General features: G+C 43.1%; 1 protein-coding gene across 1 annotated transcript in view; it reads left to right on the plus strand.

Annotated features, from left to right (window-relative positions):
* The window catches only part of COMMD7 (COMM domain containing 7), a 54,583-nt gene that overhangs the window by 3,707 nt on the left and 31,772 nt on the right, over nt 1-19,104 (plus strand). Inside the window, exons 2-3 of the mRNA XM_086932660.1 lie at nt 10,999-11,052; nt 11,139-11,241. Of these exons, the coding sequence (XP_086788786.1) occupies nt 10,999-11,052; nt 11,139-11,241 (157 nt within the window). The remainder of the gene's footprint in view (nt 1-10,998; nt 11,053-11,138; nt 11,242-19,104) is intronic.

Here is a 19,104-nt window from a genome sequence, read left to right on the forward strand (position 1 = left end):
ACAGTTATCTTAGAGGTGCTCTGCAAAAATGAGAGAGTAGCATTAGTAAACCATTTCTCTGATACAGCACAGAATTTAGTAGATTTGTGCATGATAAGAACATAGGTGGAAAAGTTCTTGGTATCAGGCCTTGAATTTAAGAGTGGTCCTGTTAGAGCTTTGTTAGGCACAGTAATCTGGTAGAATTAAGTAGAGATTGGAAAGGCGTGGGCATTTCAATTAGAAATAGTGACTTTATACATTTGTTAAGACAAAGTGATCTTGATGTATGGTGACTCATTATGAAGTTGTCTTGATTAAAGATTCTGTATTGATAGCGCAAATGTTTAATGCTGCTGTACAGGATGTAAAACCCAAAAATACTGGGAGAACTATATTACCCCATTCTGTTAAGAATAATTCAGTTGAACCCTTTGAAAGGGGTGTTTAATGCTTAACAATAAGAATCAAACATCCTTGAATATTGATGGTGGACTGGAATCATTATCTTATCATTATTGTGCATGGGCATTGTTATGTAAGGTTTGGAATTGACAGGTAACATGGAAAACATCTTTGCCCTGTCTGTGATCATTGATGTGTTAGAATAGGCCTGGCATGGGAGAGGGCTATCAAAACAGAAGATGGCTTGGACACCCTATGCCAAGCTCCTTCCAATCTGGTGGTTACGCCCATGTACATATACAAGACTCCGTCAATGTCTCGTGGTGGCTGACCAGGGAATGTACGTGAGCAGGAGACCTATTTTTAAAGAAAGTCTTCATGTCCTGGGAGGATATGGTTACACACTTTAGGATAAGTGTGGGGCATTTTTCAAAGTATGCCAGTATCTTGCACACAACCTGAGACATCTGGACGACGTTCCTGGAGGAGCTGGAAGAATTCCAGGTGTTACAATTGATACTGAACCCTGAGTACACAAAAGGCATTATATCTCGATTGAATGCAGCCCTGAAGTCTGATAGACACATTCACGTAGCTCTGAAGTTTGCCGCTTGGAACGGGTGTCTAGAAACAGAAGTACTCATCATGGGCCCAAACCCCGACGCCTGGAGCGACACCTGGTGGCTCACCGCCCTCGGAAACCCGCCAACCCCCACAGACCACGCACGCAACCTGGGAATCATCCTGGACTCCGAGCTCAAAATGGACCGCCAGATCAACTCTGTCTCATCTTCCTGCTTCCACACCCTCCGCCTCCTTCGTAAGACCTTCAAATGGATCCCCCTCGAACACCAAAAGACAGTCACTCACGCCCTGGTCACCAGCAGACTCGACTACGGCAACGCACTGTACGCCGGAATAAACAAAAACCTCATCCGCAAGCTACAGAACATCCAGAACGCCGCCGCAAGACTGGTCCTCAACCTGCCAAAACACTGCCACATCTCCCAGCACCTGCGCACACTCCACTGGCTCCCCGTCGAGGCGAGAATCACCTTTAAGATGCTCACCCACGCACACAAGGCCCTCCACGGCACCGGACCAGCATACCTGAACTTCCGACTCAAATTCCACGCACCCCAAAGGACCCTACGATCAGCCCAGCTTTCCTACGCCGAGGTCCCCCGCACCAGAAAGACCAGATCGGGAGACCGCTCCTTCTCCTTCCTCGCGGCCAAAGCATGGAACGCCCTTCCCCTCCACCTCAGACAGACAACATCGCTCCCCATCTTCGCAAGAAACCTCAAAACCTGGCTCTTCGACAGACCCCCTCCTTGATGGAATGGAACCTGCACCCCCCCCCACCCCCCCACCCCCTCTACCCCTAGCGCCTTGAGACCCTTACGGGTGAGTAGTCGCGCTTTAACAAAATCCTGATTGATTGATTGAAAATCTCTGCTCCCAGATACTGAATGGAAAAAGACCCTGACACATTTACGTGAGGTGGCTAGTAACACCAGTTTTAAACTGACCCAATTTTATTATATACATAAAGCTTACCTGACGCCACAGCGCCTGCACAGGGTCTACCCGGAGAGACCTGCGGGATGTATTCGCTGTAAAGTAATCCTGGCTGATTTCGGGCACGTCACTTTAAAATGTCCATTTGCTCCGCCCTTTTGAGATGTGGTGCCATGTGAGGTGCGCAGAGTAACACATGTGAATGTAGACTTGACAATCCGTCATTGTCTGTTGGCGTTGTTACCTCTTACCAAGATGGGGACAAAAATGCAGTACAAATTTGCCCAGTTGGGGTTGGTATTAGCCCGTAGGCGCATATCTATACATTGGGCGAGCCCGACTCCTCTAATGTCGACCAAATGGGTATCTGATCTTCTGGAGTGGACAGTGGCTGAAGAACGCAGACCCCAGAGAGTTTGTGCTGATAACAATGCAGAGTGAGACCTTGAGATCTGGGGCTGTATGATTACTAAGTTACACAATCATGTAACTGAAAGGGAGACTGACTCCGAAGACAGATCATCGGCGGGAGAACCTGCCGACCTGCCCATGCTGGTTGCTACTCAACTGACCCCTGATCAGTTCATGGAGCCTACTGGTTCCCCCTTGCCCTGTGGTCGTATATGACTGGAAGGACCAAGTGGGAAGTGCCGGGTCCGTGGCTCATGAGCTATGACACACCTGCAAAGATTGTACATTTAACATTTGAATGGTTCATGTGACTCCCCTCCTCCTCTAAGTGGTTGCTGCCCTATTTCTCCTTTCTTCCCCTCCCTCTGCTTCGTACCCCACACATAGGGAATGTAATGACTACTATTATTATTGCTGTGCTTTTACGCATGATGACGCTGAAGTTGGCTTGCTTCTTCTTCTATTTTCTGTTTTCTTTTGATTTTATGGTCATGAGTTAATTGTGGCAGGTAGACCTCTCCAAGGGTTCCTGCGCCTAAGTATTGCGTTCCTGTATGTCAGAAGAATGTATGACCTATGTTATACTAAAGTAATCAATAAACAAAATAAAGAAAAAATAGAGCTGACAGAATAATGAAGTATGAGGGTCATGATATGAAAAGTAGATCTGCATTGATGGTGCCCTTAATGGTACAGGAGTACTTGTCTATTATTACGGTTTCAGGGTGTTCACTGAGGAGTTGGGCTTTAAACGTTTTCTTCAAGGGTAAAGAATGAGGGAATTTAATAACTTGACTTGAGTGTTGTGCTATTGAGAGGGTAGGAGTCACTCTTGATTGATCCCTGTGTGTGAGTATAGGAGTGTTGTCAGTAGTGATGTTAGCTAAAGCAGAAGGATATTTTTCCATTAGTTTCTTTTTTTTTTATTTAGTCAGTTGGTCTGCAGGTAGATACCATTAAGTGTTAGAAAGGGAGACGCATTCACGCAGTCTTTGTGATTCAATTGAGTTGTGTTTGAATCGGTTATATTTAAGAAAATTGAGACCCTTGTAATTACCAAATAAAGCAGTGGGGTGTGAATGACAGTGAAAATATTGTTATTTTGCCCTGTTAAGTGCATGACAGTCTGGAGTGTTTCAAGCGCGCAGAGAGGGCCACACACAGGGACGGTGCTGTTGGATATTGTTCTTTTATAAGTCCATCAGTTGCACTCAAATGTTATCCTGGTTTAAACCTTTCTTTAAAGCTTTTTTAACGTTGTGCGACTTCCTCCTGAAGCGTTTTGTCTGGAAACACTGTCAACGTACATTCAAAAATGGGTGAGAACAGAGGTTCTGTGCTCTGTTAGAGGTGTGCACATTTACACTTGGGCCTGAAATGGTCTTGTTCATTGATTCATCACATTTCAACCAAACTTATCAATGAAAGAAATTCTCCATGAGAAAAAGTTTTTGAAGCATCTTCCAATGCAATGTTTTATTCCATATTTTTCTTCATTAAACGTGTAATATCAATTATTTGCGAGATTCATTGCTTAAAGCATTTCAAATCAACCCAATGCATTTCGGGTACAAACGGACCCCTCCTCGGGGGTCTCTAAGGAAAAGAACAAAAAAACACTTTTTGAGCCCAAAGCTATGTTCAAAAGTATACAAAATAATAATAGTTGCATGGTTAAAAACACTAAACGATATGACCAAACAGCGTAAATCTTTGTGTAACGCTAGCATTTTCAAGAAGCAAACGTAATTGCAAGTTAGTTACTGATATGGCCCCTTGGTGATTACAAGACTGTTAATTTATCAACCAGTTCTGAAATGTTCTAACACAGTCTCGCTAATTCAGTTGTAATAACAATCTCATCCTAACTCCATCGCTATGTCAAATGGAAAACATTACTATTGTTAACAAAATCTTGTCTATTAAATTTTCTCAAGTCAAAACGACTCGCGTTTCGTGTCAGTTACTCACGGAAATGCTCCAGCACGCTCGGTTTCTAGTTTCCACCAATGTCAGTGTAGCTGAGATAACCCAGATGGCTATTACCTCTTATTTTATTCTTCATTGGTTGGTTGCGCGATCACGTGACCGCGATTGCTCGGAGCATGGGAAATTGTATACAGAGCTATGCAATGTTAAACAAAACTTTGTAAGAGTGCTACGTTTCCCCTAATCATTATATTCACTCGTTTAAAAAAAAAAAAAGATCTCAAATGCAAACCATAAAATACATTCAAAATCATGCTATGAGTGAACTTGAAACAGAAAGTGATTAGTTGACAGTTAAACATTATTGCGGTGTTAGCGTGTCGGCCATGTTAGAGTGGAGTATGACCGAAGTTCAGCAGAGTAAACCGGTATCAAGTTCAAGAAAAACAAATTAACTTCCTGCAGTTTTTATAGAAAACATGATAATTCTAATCTGTCATTAAGCCCATGTGGCTGAAGGTTCCCCATCTTTTTTTTTATCCAGAAATATTCAGCTCTTAGTCTCATTTTCTCATCCATGTCTGAACGTGTTTCAATTACTTCCAGTATTGTAAAGCGTAACTGAGAAATATTGTGTCCTGCTTCTGCCCAGTGTGCTGCCACTGTTGATTTTTGATTTTTTAAACAGATGTTGCTCTTATGTTCTGTTATTCTTATCTTGATTTTCCGTTCTGTTTGCCCAACGTATAGTTTACCGCAGGGGCATTTAATACCATAAATCACTCCTTTGGTATCACAGGTGCTCGAATGTCGTAGTGGAATCAGTTGCCCAGTTCTAGGATGTGTGAAGGATGGCCCTGTCATCACATTATTACAATGCATGCAGTTCTCGAATTTGCGCATTCCTTTATGGACTGTCTCTTTCTGATTCATGTTTTTCTTTTTCAATAGTTCTTTTAAATTTTTTGATCTGTTGTAGGCAAATGTTATGCGTTCTGCGAACAGTGGTTGAAGATCAGGTTCTTGAATGATAATAGACCAGTGTTTTCTCATGATGCTAGTGATTTGACGTGCCTGCATGGAGTGTTTAAGAACACAAACTGTAAGTTTCTGGTTAGATTTGTCCTTTTTTGTCAGTTGGATATTGGTCACACAAATTCTTAGGAAAAAAAAAAAGTGATGGGTGGATTGCTTGAATTCATCTCAGTCACTGATAATTACACGGGGCAGCATCTCCGTCCATTTCTTTTTGTGCCCATCATGCCACCTCCGATACGAATAGCCATATAGCCTTGGTCCTGCCCCAAAAAGAACAGTCCAACCCAAAGTGCCAGATTAGGTCCCCTCTGAAATGAAACATTAGCAATCCTAGTCAGATTTTGCCCTATCCAGTCCTCTCTAGTAGAGTGTAGCTTGAGATGTGTGGCACAGTGAGCAGGGTACCCATCTTAGGCCATACACATCGAACTTACGGGGTCACACTGACTAAAACAGAAATGTGATGGGTGGAACGCAAGAATTGATTCCAGCCACTCACTGATAATTATTTGAGGCAGCACCCCGTCCATCAGTTTATTGCCTACCATGACACACCATGCTGCAGAAATCATCCATTTGTGAACCACCCCTGTGCTGTTTCATTATGAACAGTCCAGTCCGGATTTATGACGTTATAACGCATACCATTACAACTACCTACCATTACAACGCGACCATTACAACTCATACCATTACAACGCATAGCGCTTAGAGGTGCTGGATAGTGGTAAGTATAATTTACTATTCCAACTCCAGTCCCCGTGGACACTAGGGAAGGTGTTCGATAGTAAATTAAACTTATTCCCTATCCTAGAGCGCCCCCCAGCGCAATGCGTTGTAATGGTATGCGTTGTAAAAGTTGCGTTGTAATGGTAGGTAGTTGTAAAAGTTGCGTTGTAACAGGTGTATACCGTCCAGTCCAGACTGCTAGACTAGGTCCCCTCTGAACAGGATGAAAAGCAACCCTAGATTGAAACCCAAACGTTGATGATGGAATGCTTACCAATGGCTGAGATTAATTGAAACATTCTACTCCTCTCTTTTTCATATTTCTCATTGTGATGTCTTAAGTGTGACGGTATGTCCAGACGTGGTCCTGTGCTTACAGTACCATTAGAACCTAGCCGTTCCCTATTGAACGCGACCTAAATAGGCAGAAACTGACCTGGGGTTGCTCGTGTTCCTGTTCATAGGGGACCTGGACCGGCTGTTCGGGCCGAATCACATTTAACAACCATGAAAAGCCTACAACGGATTCATAACTCTGCTGCCAGACCACTCTTGCATATCAAACTGCGAGACCACATCTCACCTGCTTTGGTTGCCGGTTGCCAGAAGATCCATGTTCAAGCTACCTTGTATCACCCACAAAGCAATACATGGAATGGGACCGCTCTTCATCCGGGATAAAATCACCAAACACATTCAACAAAGGAACCACAGCTCTAAAGGGGCATCTAGCCTCAAAATCCAAAGATACATGAAAAAAACCATGGGTGGCACATCCTTCTCTGTTCAAGCAGCCATACTAATGAACTCTTTACCCCCAACATAAGATCCATCGACAACCACCTCTTCAGAACACTAATCAAGAATTGGCCTTTCCCACATAATCACCATACGCAAACAGAAATTTACAGCATACCCCTCTGTATATAAGCATTTATTTTTACTTAGATATGTGCCTATCTTTATGTATTGCTTTGTAGAAACATGTAGAATAATTATGTTGTTAAAAAAAACATCTTTGGTCTACATGTACTTGCTTCCATTGTGCATCTATGTACCGCCATGTACTTGGATCTGTTGTCTGTTACCTTTCTTCTGATAAAGCATATCCAATGCACTACCCTATTTCTCATCCTGTACCTCTATCAATATCTTTAATCTACATATACTTACCTCCTTTACCTCTAACTCATCTCAAAGTTCTTTCTTCTACTCTTTCCAATGCAGTACCCTATCTCCCACCCTATACATCTATCAATATATCCTCTACATCCACTCTCTCATTTATCCCAAACCCCATACCACCTCTACGATCCCCAAAATAACCCTTTCTAGACTCTCTCCTACTCTACCCCTACTTGCATCATCTGACCCCTCTTTTACTATACCGAGCCCCCAAAACAGAGCTTTCTAAACTCCTCCTCTGACTATTCCCCTCCAAAAACCCTCTTTATTCATCCAAAAGTCTCCTCCTACTGCTATGATCTAAAAAAAGAAGAAAAAAACCCCAAATCCTTCACTCTTCTATCCCTCCACTATCCTTTTCAATCAAAATAACAGACTAACATGTTCAATTCTCAAATTCCACATTCCACTATACTAATTCACCACTGATCCTTTATGGGTTCCAGAGTAGCATGCTATTCTCCAATACCCCATCAGGGTTACAAGCGCTATATAAATTCAAACCTTTTCCCCTTTTCTACCCCTCCCTAACCCTTCTCAATCCAAATAACTGACTAACATATCCACCACTCAAATTAATTTCATGTTTCACCATACTAATTCAACACTAATCCTTATGGGTTCCAGAGTAGCGTGCTACTCGCCAAAAAAGCGCTTCAAACCCCCATCGGGGGTAGCAAGTGCTATATAAATACAACCTCTTTCCCTCTTCTATCCCACCACCTACCCATCTCTATCCAAATAACCGAATAACATATCCACCACTCAAATTACTTCACATTTCACTATACTAATTTTCAACACTAATCCTTTATGGGTTCCGGAGTAGCGTGCTACTCGCCAGAAAAGTGCTTCAAACCCATCAGGGGTAACAGGTGCTCTATGAATGCAAACCTTTCTTCCCCTTCTATCCCTCCGCCATCCTTCTCACTTCAAATAACTGACTAATATCCACCACTCTAATTACTTTCATATTTCACAATACTAATTCACCACTAATCCTTTATGGGTTTCCGGAGTAGCGTGCTTCAACACCCCATTAGGGGTAACCAGCGCTATATAAATACAAACCTTATTTCCTCTTCTATCCTTCAGAATCCAAATAACTGACTAACCTATCCACCACTTGAAATGTACATGCGTTTTTCACTATACTAATTCAAGACTAATCCTCTATGGGTCGCGGAGTAGCGTGATACTCACCGAAAAAGCACTTCGCCGCCTTGTCGGGGGCAGTAAGCGCTATAGAAATGCAATTAAGTAATCACTCAATTAGTTTGTAAAAATTAAAAAGTACTTTTTTTTGGTATGTATTATATGAGTTATAGAATGTCTTGGGAATGATTACAATGTTTTTTGCAAAAAACTGTGTGTGTTTTATGTTTGCACAATTACGAATTGAATAGAACATTGTAACGTGAAAATAACGTTACATGGTAAATCGCTTGTTCGGCCACTCCTATTGCTTTTCCTGTTGTAGCTTAATGTGTACCTTGTAACAAAAATTACATACCAAACAATGACTTGCCATACCATGCCGTATACAATAACTGGCCATATCATACCATACTGTATGGCAGGCCATGCCAAACCATATAATGACAGGCCATTCAATACTATACATTGACATAACATACCATAGGAAAGTTATCATATTATATAATGTGTGTGTATACATATTCTGTTATGATATATTATCATAATCCTTTTGTACAAAAGTTGTACAACATGGCTAGAAAAAATTGACGAAGCCAATAGATCTCGTTTAGGCGAGACCTATTGCCTTTAACAATGTCTGTGGATGTAGGATTGGAGGTTCTGGGGAAAAGGGCATCAGAAGAGTGATATCGCCTCTGATGAAATGTTGGCCATGCTCCTGAATAAAGCTGTTTTTCCCCAAAACTGTGGTAAGTGCAATGCATTAACTTCTGGAGGTAACGGAACTGAAATTGTGTAACGAGTGATGGAGGGAATATAAATGGTGTAGAGTCCATGGCGCCGCAGTCAGCAGAGAAATTAGCCCATTAAGTGGGTCTGCCATCCAAATCTGCTTTTCGTTAGTAAAAGAACGCTGGCCACGCAAAAAGGAAATAATTACTTTTCTGCCAACTTGGCACTTGCCTTTCTCCCCTATGTATTTCCTCCCTGACATCATGACTACAACATCTTCGGCCAGAAACCTAGCAATACATTTCAACCATTCATTGAACATGGATACATACATAACCAACACAGTCCCAGTAGCTATATCTTCATGACTAGCCAAGACAACCTTTTCCTCATTTTTTATTTTTAAACAGATTTTATTGAGTTTCATACATGTGATCGCATAATGTATGTCAGGCATATAAAGGCATATCGACAGTTGTGGACATAATAGGACATTATCTCGCCTCGCTAAGTGACCCCTTCCGCACTTTCCGCGTGTAGTGCCCAGTCTTCCTGAGTCAAGTGCCGTAACTTAGATGACCTGAGGCATGCCCCGCGGGGTTCAGTCTGTTTACTATTCATTCATACAGGGCATAATCGTCGCATAGACAACCCCACCCCAACTCAGGTCCTCCCTCCTGCGCCTCCCCCCCCCTGCCCCATCCTCGCCCCTCCCCCAGACATGCCGCTCCCCTAACAACATGCGTGTCGTTCATAAACAACCTTCTCCTCATTCGTCCTTTTCTGATGTGGTTTCCATTTTGTTATCCCATTTGATATGCCCCCAACTAACCTCTTTAACCCCTTCGCTGCGGCGGCTATTCCGCCGCAGCGCTAAGGGGGCGGGGGGGGGCCGCACGGCTCGCCCATGCTCGTGACGGAACCGCTCTGTCACCAGCCTCGGTTGAGCTGTGCTCATGACGGAGCGGTTCCGTCACGGCCCTGCCCGCTCAATGGAACGCCCAGCTCAGGCACGGAATCCGCGCCCAGCGGGCCGTGACGGAACCGCTCCGTCATCAGCACAGCGCGACCGCGGCTGATGAAGGAGCGGTTCCGTCACCAGCAGGGGAGGGGTTAATGTTAATAGGTCGGTTATCTGATACATAGTGCCCTGATTCTACATATATGATAAAGAATTCAATAATTGTAATTGTATTTATATAGCGCTTACTACCCCTTACGAGGCGTTGAAGCGCCTTTCAGCGAGTAGCACGCTACTCTGAATCCAAAAAGGATTAGTGGTGGATTAGTATAGTGAAATTTGAATTAATTTGAGTGGTGGATATGTGAGTTAGTCAGTTAGATTGAAAAGGATAATGGGGGGATAGAAGAGAGAAGAGTCTAGAAAGTGTTGATTGGGAGATCATAGTAGATGAGGTTTGGGATATGTATAAGGAAAGATGGAGGAGGGAAGAATCTCTTGAAATGGATTAGGAAGATCATAGTAGTAAAATTAGTTTTGGGGTGCATCAAAGGAGGGATACGTGAGGGAAGAATTAAGTAGGGTTGTTTGGGAGATCATAGTATTAAAATGAGGTTTGGGGAGATCAATGAGGCATAGAGGAGTGAATAGCCTAGAAAGGGTTATTTTGGAGAACAAGGTAATATAATGATGCTTGGGATGAGTCAAACTTCAAAATTATTTCGCTAAAACTAATTTACGGTGAAATGTAACCAGAATAAAATTAATTCTGGTATTATCAATGGTAAAAGCAAAAAACGAAATTCTGAATGAAATGGCAAAATATAGGGAAAAATAAGAATGAATACCACTGTTCTAAATAATCATTCTTAAAATAATCAAAATCACAAAAAATATTAACTAGAATCGAGACGGCCAGCTTGCTGAAATGTGTCCATTTTTCTCTGCAGCAGTTCTCCGCACTGACAGAAGTAATCTTCCAGTTTCTGACCGAGCCGAAAGAGGTAAATAACGTGTTGTAACAGACGGAGGTTTAAAATGGAGGCTTTTAGTGCTCCTCTTAGGACGCCCTTTGTATTCTCCCCTGCAGGGGGAACGGCTTCTGGCTCAGCTTGCAGAATTCGCCACTGCTAATGGAATCAGCTTGGGTCCTTTGAAGAACATTGTGAAAAGTGTCCTGTTGGTGCCCAACGGTGAGTGTCTGCCGCGGATGGTGGGTGAGCGCGCGCGTCCTGTTTCACAGCTGTGCCCGCCTGTGTTCTAAGAAGGAAGCATCCCTCGTGCACAAAGGGCATTCTTTATTTTGCGCCTGGTCCATTCGGTTAATGCGAGAGTCTCACATCAGCTACATAGACAAAGTCACTTTTATTAAAAGCCACATCATAACGTTTACTCGAGGCCACTGGAATTATGCAGGAGTGGCGGACCAAATTATGCTGCAGGGTTTAAATTATGTCGCAAGAAAAGGCAAATTATGCAGCACATTTTGTGATATTGGGCCATATGTATCAAAGTTATTTTGCGATTTTCAAATAGCGATTTTTGGCGAATCGCTATTTGAGAATCGCAAAACGCTATGAATGAAGGATTTGCAAATAATTTTGCGAATCCTACATATTCCATAATTGCGAATCGCAAATTGCGATTCGCAATTAAGAAATGCGTCCCCATTCATTCTTATGGGCCTATAGGCCCATTGGAATGAATCGGAAGGCATTCTCAATTTGCAATTCTCAGATAGAGATTCACTAATTGAGAATGCAATTTCAAGAGTCTCAGAGTGTCAAAAGGACACCCTGTTGCACAACTGAAATGGGCATGTATGAGCGCCACATGGCACTCTTAAAAATGCAAAAAGGTGCATTTTTCAAAGAAATCGCAAGATACCACCAACTTGAAGTTTGCCATTCCTTATGGCCAAATTGCACGGAATCGCAATTTGTGATGCTTTAAATGCAATCACAAAATAGGGAATCACAAATTTTGCGATTCCTTATTTTGCAAGGCTGTTCTCCATTCATACATCCCACTTAGCCCAATTGCGATTGCAAACGCCGAAATTCTGCGAATTTCAGCGTTTGCAATCGCAATTTGGAATGATACATATGGCCCATTATTACCACATTCGTCGCAGTTTGATACCTGAATGCACAAATAAGTAACAGAAAGGTGACAAGTCAACCGTTGTGAATAACCTTCCGCTGTGCAGCAACAGGTCACCACTTTTGTAGTAACTTTTGATTCGTTATATCTGAAAACATTTTTTTTGTTTTGTTAAAATATGGAATTTATGAAGAAGATAATGGATTATGTGCAAAATGCGGTAAAAACACTCTTGCAGTGAAAACGCAGCAGCCACAAAATTGCATAATTGCAGTGGCTCTGTTTTAGCAAACAGGTGGCATGCAGGTGTTTAGATAAGTTGTGCAGCAGTTACTCCGATTCACACTATAATCCAGTGGTTTAAACCTCGTCCACAGAGTTGCGAAACGACCATTGAGGCTGTATGACTTATCGTTATTTTGAATATCTGGTGTAATTCAGGCCCCTTCGAGTCCATGCTGGACACCCTTGCTCAGTGACCACATAATTGTACATATTGCCGTTCATATTGAGGCATGTGGGCATTAGTAGACACAAGCTGCAGCTGTATTTTCAAGCCTTCTGGAACACATATTTTCCTACCTAGTAGCCGGATGAGGATTAGATAGAGGTACTAAGGAATGGGGTGTGGGGTGCGTAACAGGGCATTGTGATATTGACTGATATATAAATTATATTGATTACCATTGTAGGGCTACTTTGCCTTGAATGCCTGTCTACTCTTCTTGGAAGGATGCATACACCTTATTCATAACATGTAAAGCGGAAGTAGCTTAACTCTAGCTTATAATAATTTGCTTTGTATTTTGTGTGCATTAAAAACTGTGTGGCTATAAGAAAATAAAAAGCAATGGAAGGTATTCCATGAAGCTGCAGCAAACGGCTTGGTGACGAGGTAACTGTCTCTAACTGTGTCTGCTTTTGGAATCAGCCTTCTGACTCTGAACCAGTTCAGTGAATGTGTGCGTTTGAGTAGGTGTACATGTCGTAGGTAAATGGACATTCCAATGAGTGGTTTGAAGCAATAATCTAAGAAGTTCAGGGAAGGGTAAAGTTGGCGTGAGGTTTTTCCTTGGAGTCCTGGAGCAGGCATTGATTTTTGGTGGAAGCCCATGGTGATTCTGTTGTTTACCACTAGTGTCCTGTGTTCTACAGTGCAGTGCATTCCAGTTAGATAACCCACTGTGTCTTGGTGGCTTTTGGTGCTATCCAAAGCAGCTCTGTGGTTGGTTTGCCTGTAGGCTCCAGCTGACTGTCCACTCCAAAAGGCTGTGAATCCAAACAATCCTCCAGGTTAACACGTTACTGGAGGTCCACTAATCCAAGTCGTCCCTCCTGTGCAAAGTTCACACAGGAAACCAGGCAAACCTTCAAGCGGTTTCTCAGTGATCTAATTTTAAAAAGAGGGAAAACAATCTGGAGTTGGATGGAACCATTAGGGCGTCCCAGATGGCAACCAATCATTAGTGGACTTTATCTCAAAGTCTTTCATTATTAAGACTTTTGGTTGGTGAGGACATCCCACAGGGCATATGGCATTCACTGGGCCCACATGTTTGATCAGTCCCAACTGGAAATGGGGTTAAGGGTTAGTTGGGGTCAGACTGTATGTTCATGCATTGATATCCGCAGTATCTCAATATATAAGGAAGTGGTTTAAATCATTCCAGGTTTATGGTGCTTGCAGCCAAGAAGACACAAACCCAAAGCCAGGTCGGAAAAACCTGCCAAACATCTGGGCACCTCTAATTGAGTCACAGGTTAGGAGGTTCACTGAAGAAAAACATAAGATCAGAAAACAATTATGAAGCCAGGGTGGCGTGGCTTTCGAAAATGTTACTTTAGATGTCAGTCTCAATAGTCGGTGGTAAAAGGTTGGACCTATTGTGTCGGGCGAACCCTTTTTCAAGAAGAGAGGAGAGTTACAAGGTTTTCTGTGTGTTGCATTTGACGGCCTCGGATGCTTGCATCTGTAATGTATTGGGCGAAACACCTGGAGTGAAGGGAGGCGCCCATCTACTGATGAAAGGTTAACCTGTTGTTTACCCCAAGTGAGGAGCAATTATGGGAGAGTCCTATAATGTCATAGAATTAATAAAAGGAATCCAGATTCCTGGGAAAATTTATCTACCAGCTAACACGTTGTTTGAGTGGTCTCTGTTCCCGCGCCTGCACCCCCACTGCAGTGCCCACGGCAACAGTGCCGGCTGGCCGCTTGTGGCCATGAGGCAGCAGGATCAAGGGGTTCTGCAGAACAGGGGAGAGGAGCAGTCTTAGAATGGAGCAGACGTCTATCTGCATAGTTACGAAGGCTTTGAAAAAGAGGTGTTGGGGTAAACAGAGTATGGGTTAAGCAGTGAAGGGAAGGATGATATGTATGGCTGGCTGCAGAGTACAAAGTGACACAATTCAGCAAGGAAGAGAGAACAGAACGCACAGGAGAAGGGAAGCTTGTGGATCGCAGGTGAAGAATCCAATGGAGATGAGAATAATGCTAGGGGTGTTTTCAATCAAAAACATTTTAGTGGGAAGTATGGTGGTTCATGTGAATCATAATGAATAAGGCTGAGAAAAATTCAATGTAGACGGACATGCCTTGAGTCCTGCAAAGTACATCTTGTTGTACTTGAGGCTGTACCAGGCGGAATGCAGATGACTACCCAACCTATATGCATATCCCACCACCCCACACGGATACAAGTTGTTTGCTACTTACTACATTTCGAGTTTCAACGTTAAGTAACGTCTGAACAGTGTTCTACTTTTCACCTACATAGGTCTTAATGGTGTGATTGCTTACTTGGACATCAGGGTCTCTTGACTGCCTAGTGTCTCCTTTTTAGGTCGAGCCTATCAGGAGCGCGCATGCAATGCTCGCTCTGCGAGGCATTCAGTAGTCTAGTATGCTCTGGAAGCCTGGCCTTCTCTCTGCCCATATTTTTGATTGGTTGGTGTCATTGTCCTTGGTAAATGCTGGCTTCCGATTGATAAAGGGCTTGTTAATCCCTCCTTGTTACTGCCCTGTCGCCATTTGTTACCTCCCATGAGGACTGGATCTTTTACTTATGGCGTTACACGGTCTCCTTCATGAGTCGGTAAGCACTATTTTCTATTTTATTTTTGCAGCGCGGTCCGCTTTCACTTTAGCGGGCATGCTTGTTTTTTTAATTAATTTGCAGCGCGGGCCGAAAGGGAGAGTTTCTACTCCCTAATCTAACAAGCATTTGCAATGCAATAGGTCTCTCATTTACGCTAGGTTGAGCTATTGACATTGCAAATAGCAATGCCTTTTATTTTTGTTTTAGTTTTTAAAACATAAATTGAAGGCATTGTTATTTACAACGCCAATAGCTTAAATTCGTGTAAATGCGAGACCTATTGCATTGCAAATGCTTGTTTTTAGGAGTCTACGGTTTTCCTTTAGCAACAAGCCTTGAAACCTTTCTGAAGAAACACATTGCTTAGTTGGATTAATAAAACAAGCTCTAACAAGTTGTCTCCTCCTAGAAGGTCATTCTGGTGTTGATATAATATCAGGCTATTGTTGTTCCTAATAAGGAAACACTCACTACCTCTGTTTCATGAATAGACTCTGCTTTGGTCTACCATTTCAGGCTTTGAGAACCCGAGAGCCACGCTCTTCAAGCGACTTAGAGGTGGAGTACAAGGGCCAAGACATTCAGTTTTAGCTATCGGTCATGCAGCGTTGAGATAAATGTGCAATGTTGTTTTTTAGAATGGCATCAGAAACGTGATGTCTGCTTTTAAGGCCTAGAAGTAGCTTCTTGGTTGCTGTTTAGGCCTGTGTCCCTGTGTTTCCCTAACCAGATGTGTAAATGAACATGAAGACTAAGAGAAGGAAGTGGTCTTCATATGTCAGGTGTTTGGGAGGCGCAATTCTTGAAAGAAGAAGCATTTTGGGATAAAGAACTTTTGATTACAAGCCATACATGAGCGATCAGACTTGCATGGAATGGGAAGTATGAACAGGTAGTGTTTCTTTGGTTTAAAAAAAATGCCACAGCTTTTGAGGGCCTTGGTGAGGGATATCTGCCATCCCCTCTGTAGGATACGCAATAAGCATGTGAAAGAAGTCTTTGATGAAGTGGCACCTTGCTGTAGGGCAGTTGCAGTACATTCATGATGTATCCTTTTAGGCTCAATTGTTTTCACTAGTAGCATAAGAAAACATTTATGTATGGTTGATATGCTATTTTTGCTGACTATTTTTAGGTCTTGTTTACTAGGACAGCGCATGCACCATCTGTTGCAAGACATATTGTTAAGTTGAAATGGGCTTGAAGCCCGCCCATTATTTACCCTTGGTTTGCTTCTTTGTCACTCTCATTTGCTTGCTTCTAATTCGCCAGCACATGTGGGCTTCACTTACTCTTAGGTTTTGTCTCCTGGCTGATGACGGCTGATAGCCAGAAACCGGTCCTAGGATGCTTGATTCCGGTCCAGGAAAGACATGGCTTGGCAGTTCGGGCTGGACTGTTCCCATGAGGCACAGGGTCAAGGCTGATTTGCATATGGCCATGTCTGAACTGGGGTGGTGTGAAGTGCAAAGAAACGATGGATTTAGGCCCAGATCTCTGTATTGTGGTGAATGTATGACATTGTTCTTCATTTTGTCCATCAAATGTTGTTTTTGCACATGCTTCTAATTCGCCAGCACATGTGGGCTTCACTTACTCTTAGATTTTGTCTCCTCAGGAGCATGGGCACATTACGTGTGTCCTTTCACTGCTCAGTTTTCAGGCGCTACTGGTTTTTACATTTTGTTTAAGTACTCTACAAGAGTGCATGTGTTTTCCTGCTGTTTCCCTCCAGTATATATCCCCGCTTCCGCACTCACTGCCCTTGTGCTTGCCCCTTCCCTCATGTAGTTAAGCAACCATGTTTTGCTTTTTCTTTTGTGTGCTTCCCCTCCCCCCCTTTGTGTTGCACGTTCGCCTACTTGTTTGCTCCTCCAAGATTCCTCTATTTATTTGCTCCCCCCTCTGTATTTCTTCCCACGAACTATATGTTGCTTCCACCCCTCTATCCCTGCGTAGCTTCACACACCCCTTCCAATTGCTTCTCACCTCTCCATTTAGCTTATCTCTCTTGGTGCCTCACCGTTGTTTTTTTACCAGTAACACCTGTTGCTTCTCCCGCAGTTGCTTTCCCTAGCGCTGCTTTTTAGGTCAAGCCTGGGCAGCGCATGCACTGCTCTACAAGGCATGCTGTATTGGAGTATGGACTTAAAGCACTGCCCACTCTCTGTCCATAATTGTCATTCGCTTGCGGACTTCTGATTCGTTAATAGGATTGTTAGTCCCTCCTTAGTACTCCCTTGTCTTCATTTGTAACCTCCCATCAGGACTAGCCCTTTTACTTCGGTTCTTACACCATACTTCGTATATAGTCTGTAAACCCTATTTTCTTTAATGAGTTTTTCCTACTGCAGACAGAATATGCTTTCCTGCAACATTCGGCGCACCATGCGCACTTTCACGAGGCTCTTTTACAAAAAAAAGTATTTGTTTGTCAACTTAACAAACCAATGCTTTGTTTGATAAAAGCACCCCATACCGGGTTTTCTCTTTAACGGCGGCCGCTGACCTTTCTATAGACAGCTCGTCTAAAGAAATGGGCTTGGCCTGTTTTAACATGGAAGCGCAGGATGGGGCGTTTGTAAACAACAAACATTTGCAATGCAATAGGTCTCGCATTTTAGAAACTTTGACCTAATGGTATTGTAAATGACAATGCCTTTTATTATTGCAGGTTTTTTAAACACATTTGTCATTCACTGCAAATAGCTCAAAATCTCTCAACTGTGAGACCTATTGCATTGCAAATGCTTGTTTTTCTGTTCATCAATCCGACTTGGATCGTGAAATGGAAAAACGTGTTTGGTGCGGGCGCCTACAAGATGATGCAGCTGGCCGCGTATGACCTTTTTTTCTTTTTTAAAAACCATGCTGTACATCAGTGGGCGCTATACAGTATGGCCAGACCCAAAGCTATAGGTCTGAAAGGGGAGATGTATTGGATTTGCCAATACTTGTTTTAGGTATGTTTTCACAGTAAACCATTTTCATTAGGTTGAAAGAGCCCCTTGCTTTCATTTAATTTTCCTCTGGTGTCTTTGTGGTTGCTGGGCCACGAAGCTATCTCAGCTGGTGGAGACTGGAGGGGAGAGCGCTGTTCGCCCTCCCTTCCAATTCTTCAGACACCAACCCTACCTTCCCACTCTAAACTCTGCAGTGTGTCCAGAAGCAATTCATTATTTTATAGCTCGTGGTGTTGTAAAAAATAACCCACATTCATGCTAATTTAGCTGACACTTTGAGGGTGGGTCTCATTGTGCTGTTTGAGTTTTGATAAGGTGCTGATAAACATTTTATCTCACCCTACAGGGCACAATGCCGTGGCGTAGCAAGGTCCGGTGGTACCCGGGGCGGAAAATTTCTTGTCACCCCGGCTTGACAAAATGGCAAAAATGTGTTTAAAGCACACATGTTTGCCATTTTGTCAAGCCGGGGTGACAAGTGTCATCACTGCGGGGGTGACAGAATGGCAAAAATATGAGTCTTAAAAACAAATTTTTGCCATTTTGTCACCCCCCTCAGTGATGACACCCGGGGCGGCCGGTACACACCGCACCCTGTTCCTAGGCCCCTGGCACAATATGGACATAGGAGCTGCCCCGTATCTGGAAAATGAAACCGGCTGGCGGGAAGGTGATAAGCCACACAATGAACTGTTTGGACCTGTTAGCACCTGAAAGGGCCTTGGCCAGAATAGCTCCCCTTGTACTGTGATCCCTGTCCTTTCACCTCTTAATCTCTCTTCTTAAACTCTTTCTACAAGCACTCCCAAGTGACACCTCTTTGGCTATGGTGTCTCCCGAATACATTAATACCTTCTTTCTTTCTTTCTTTCTTTCTTTCTTTCTTTCTTTC

This window comes from Lissotriton vulgaris, chromosome 7 (assembly GCF_964263255.1).
Source record: "Lissotriton vulgaris chromosome 7, aLisVul1.2, whole genome shotgun sequence".
NCBI classification, from domain to species: domain Eukaryota; kingdom Metazoa; phylum Chordata; class Amphibia; order Caudata; family Salamandridae; genus Lissotriton; species Lissotriton vulgaris.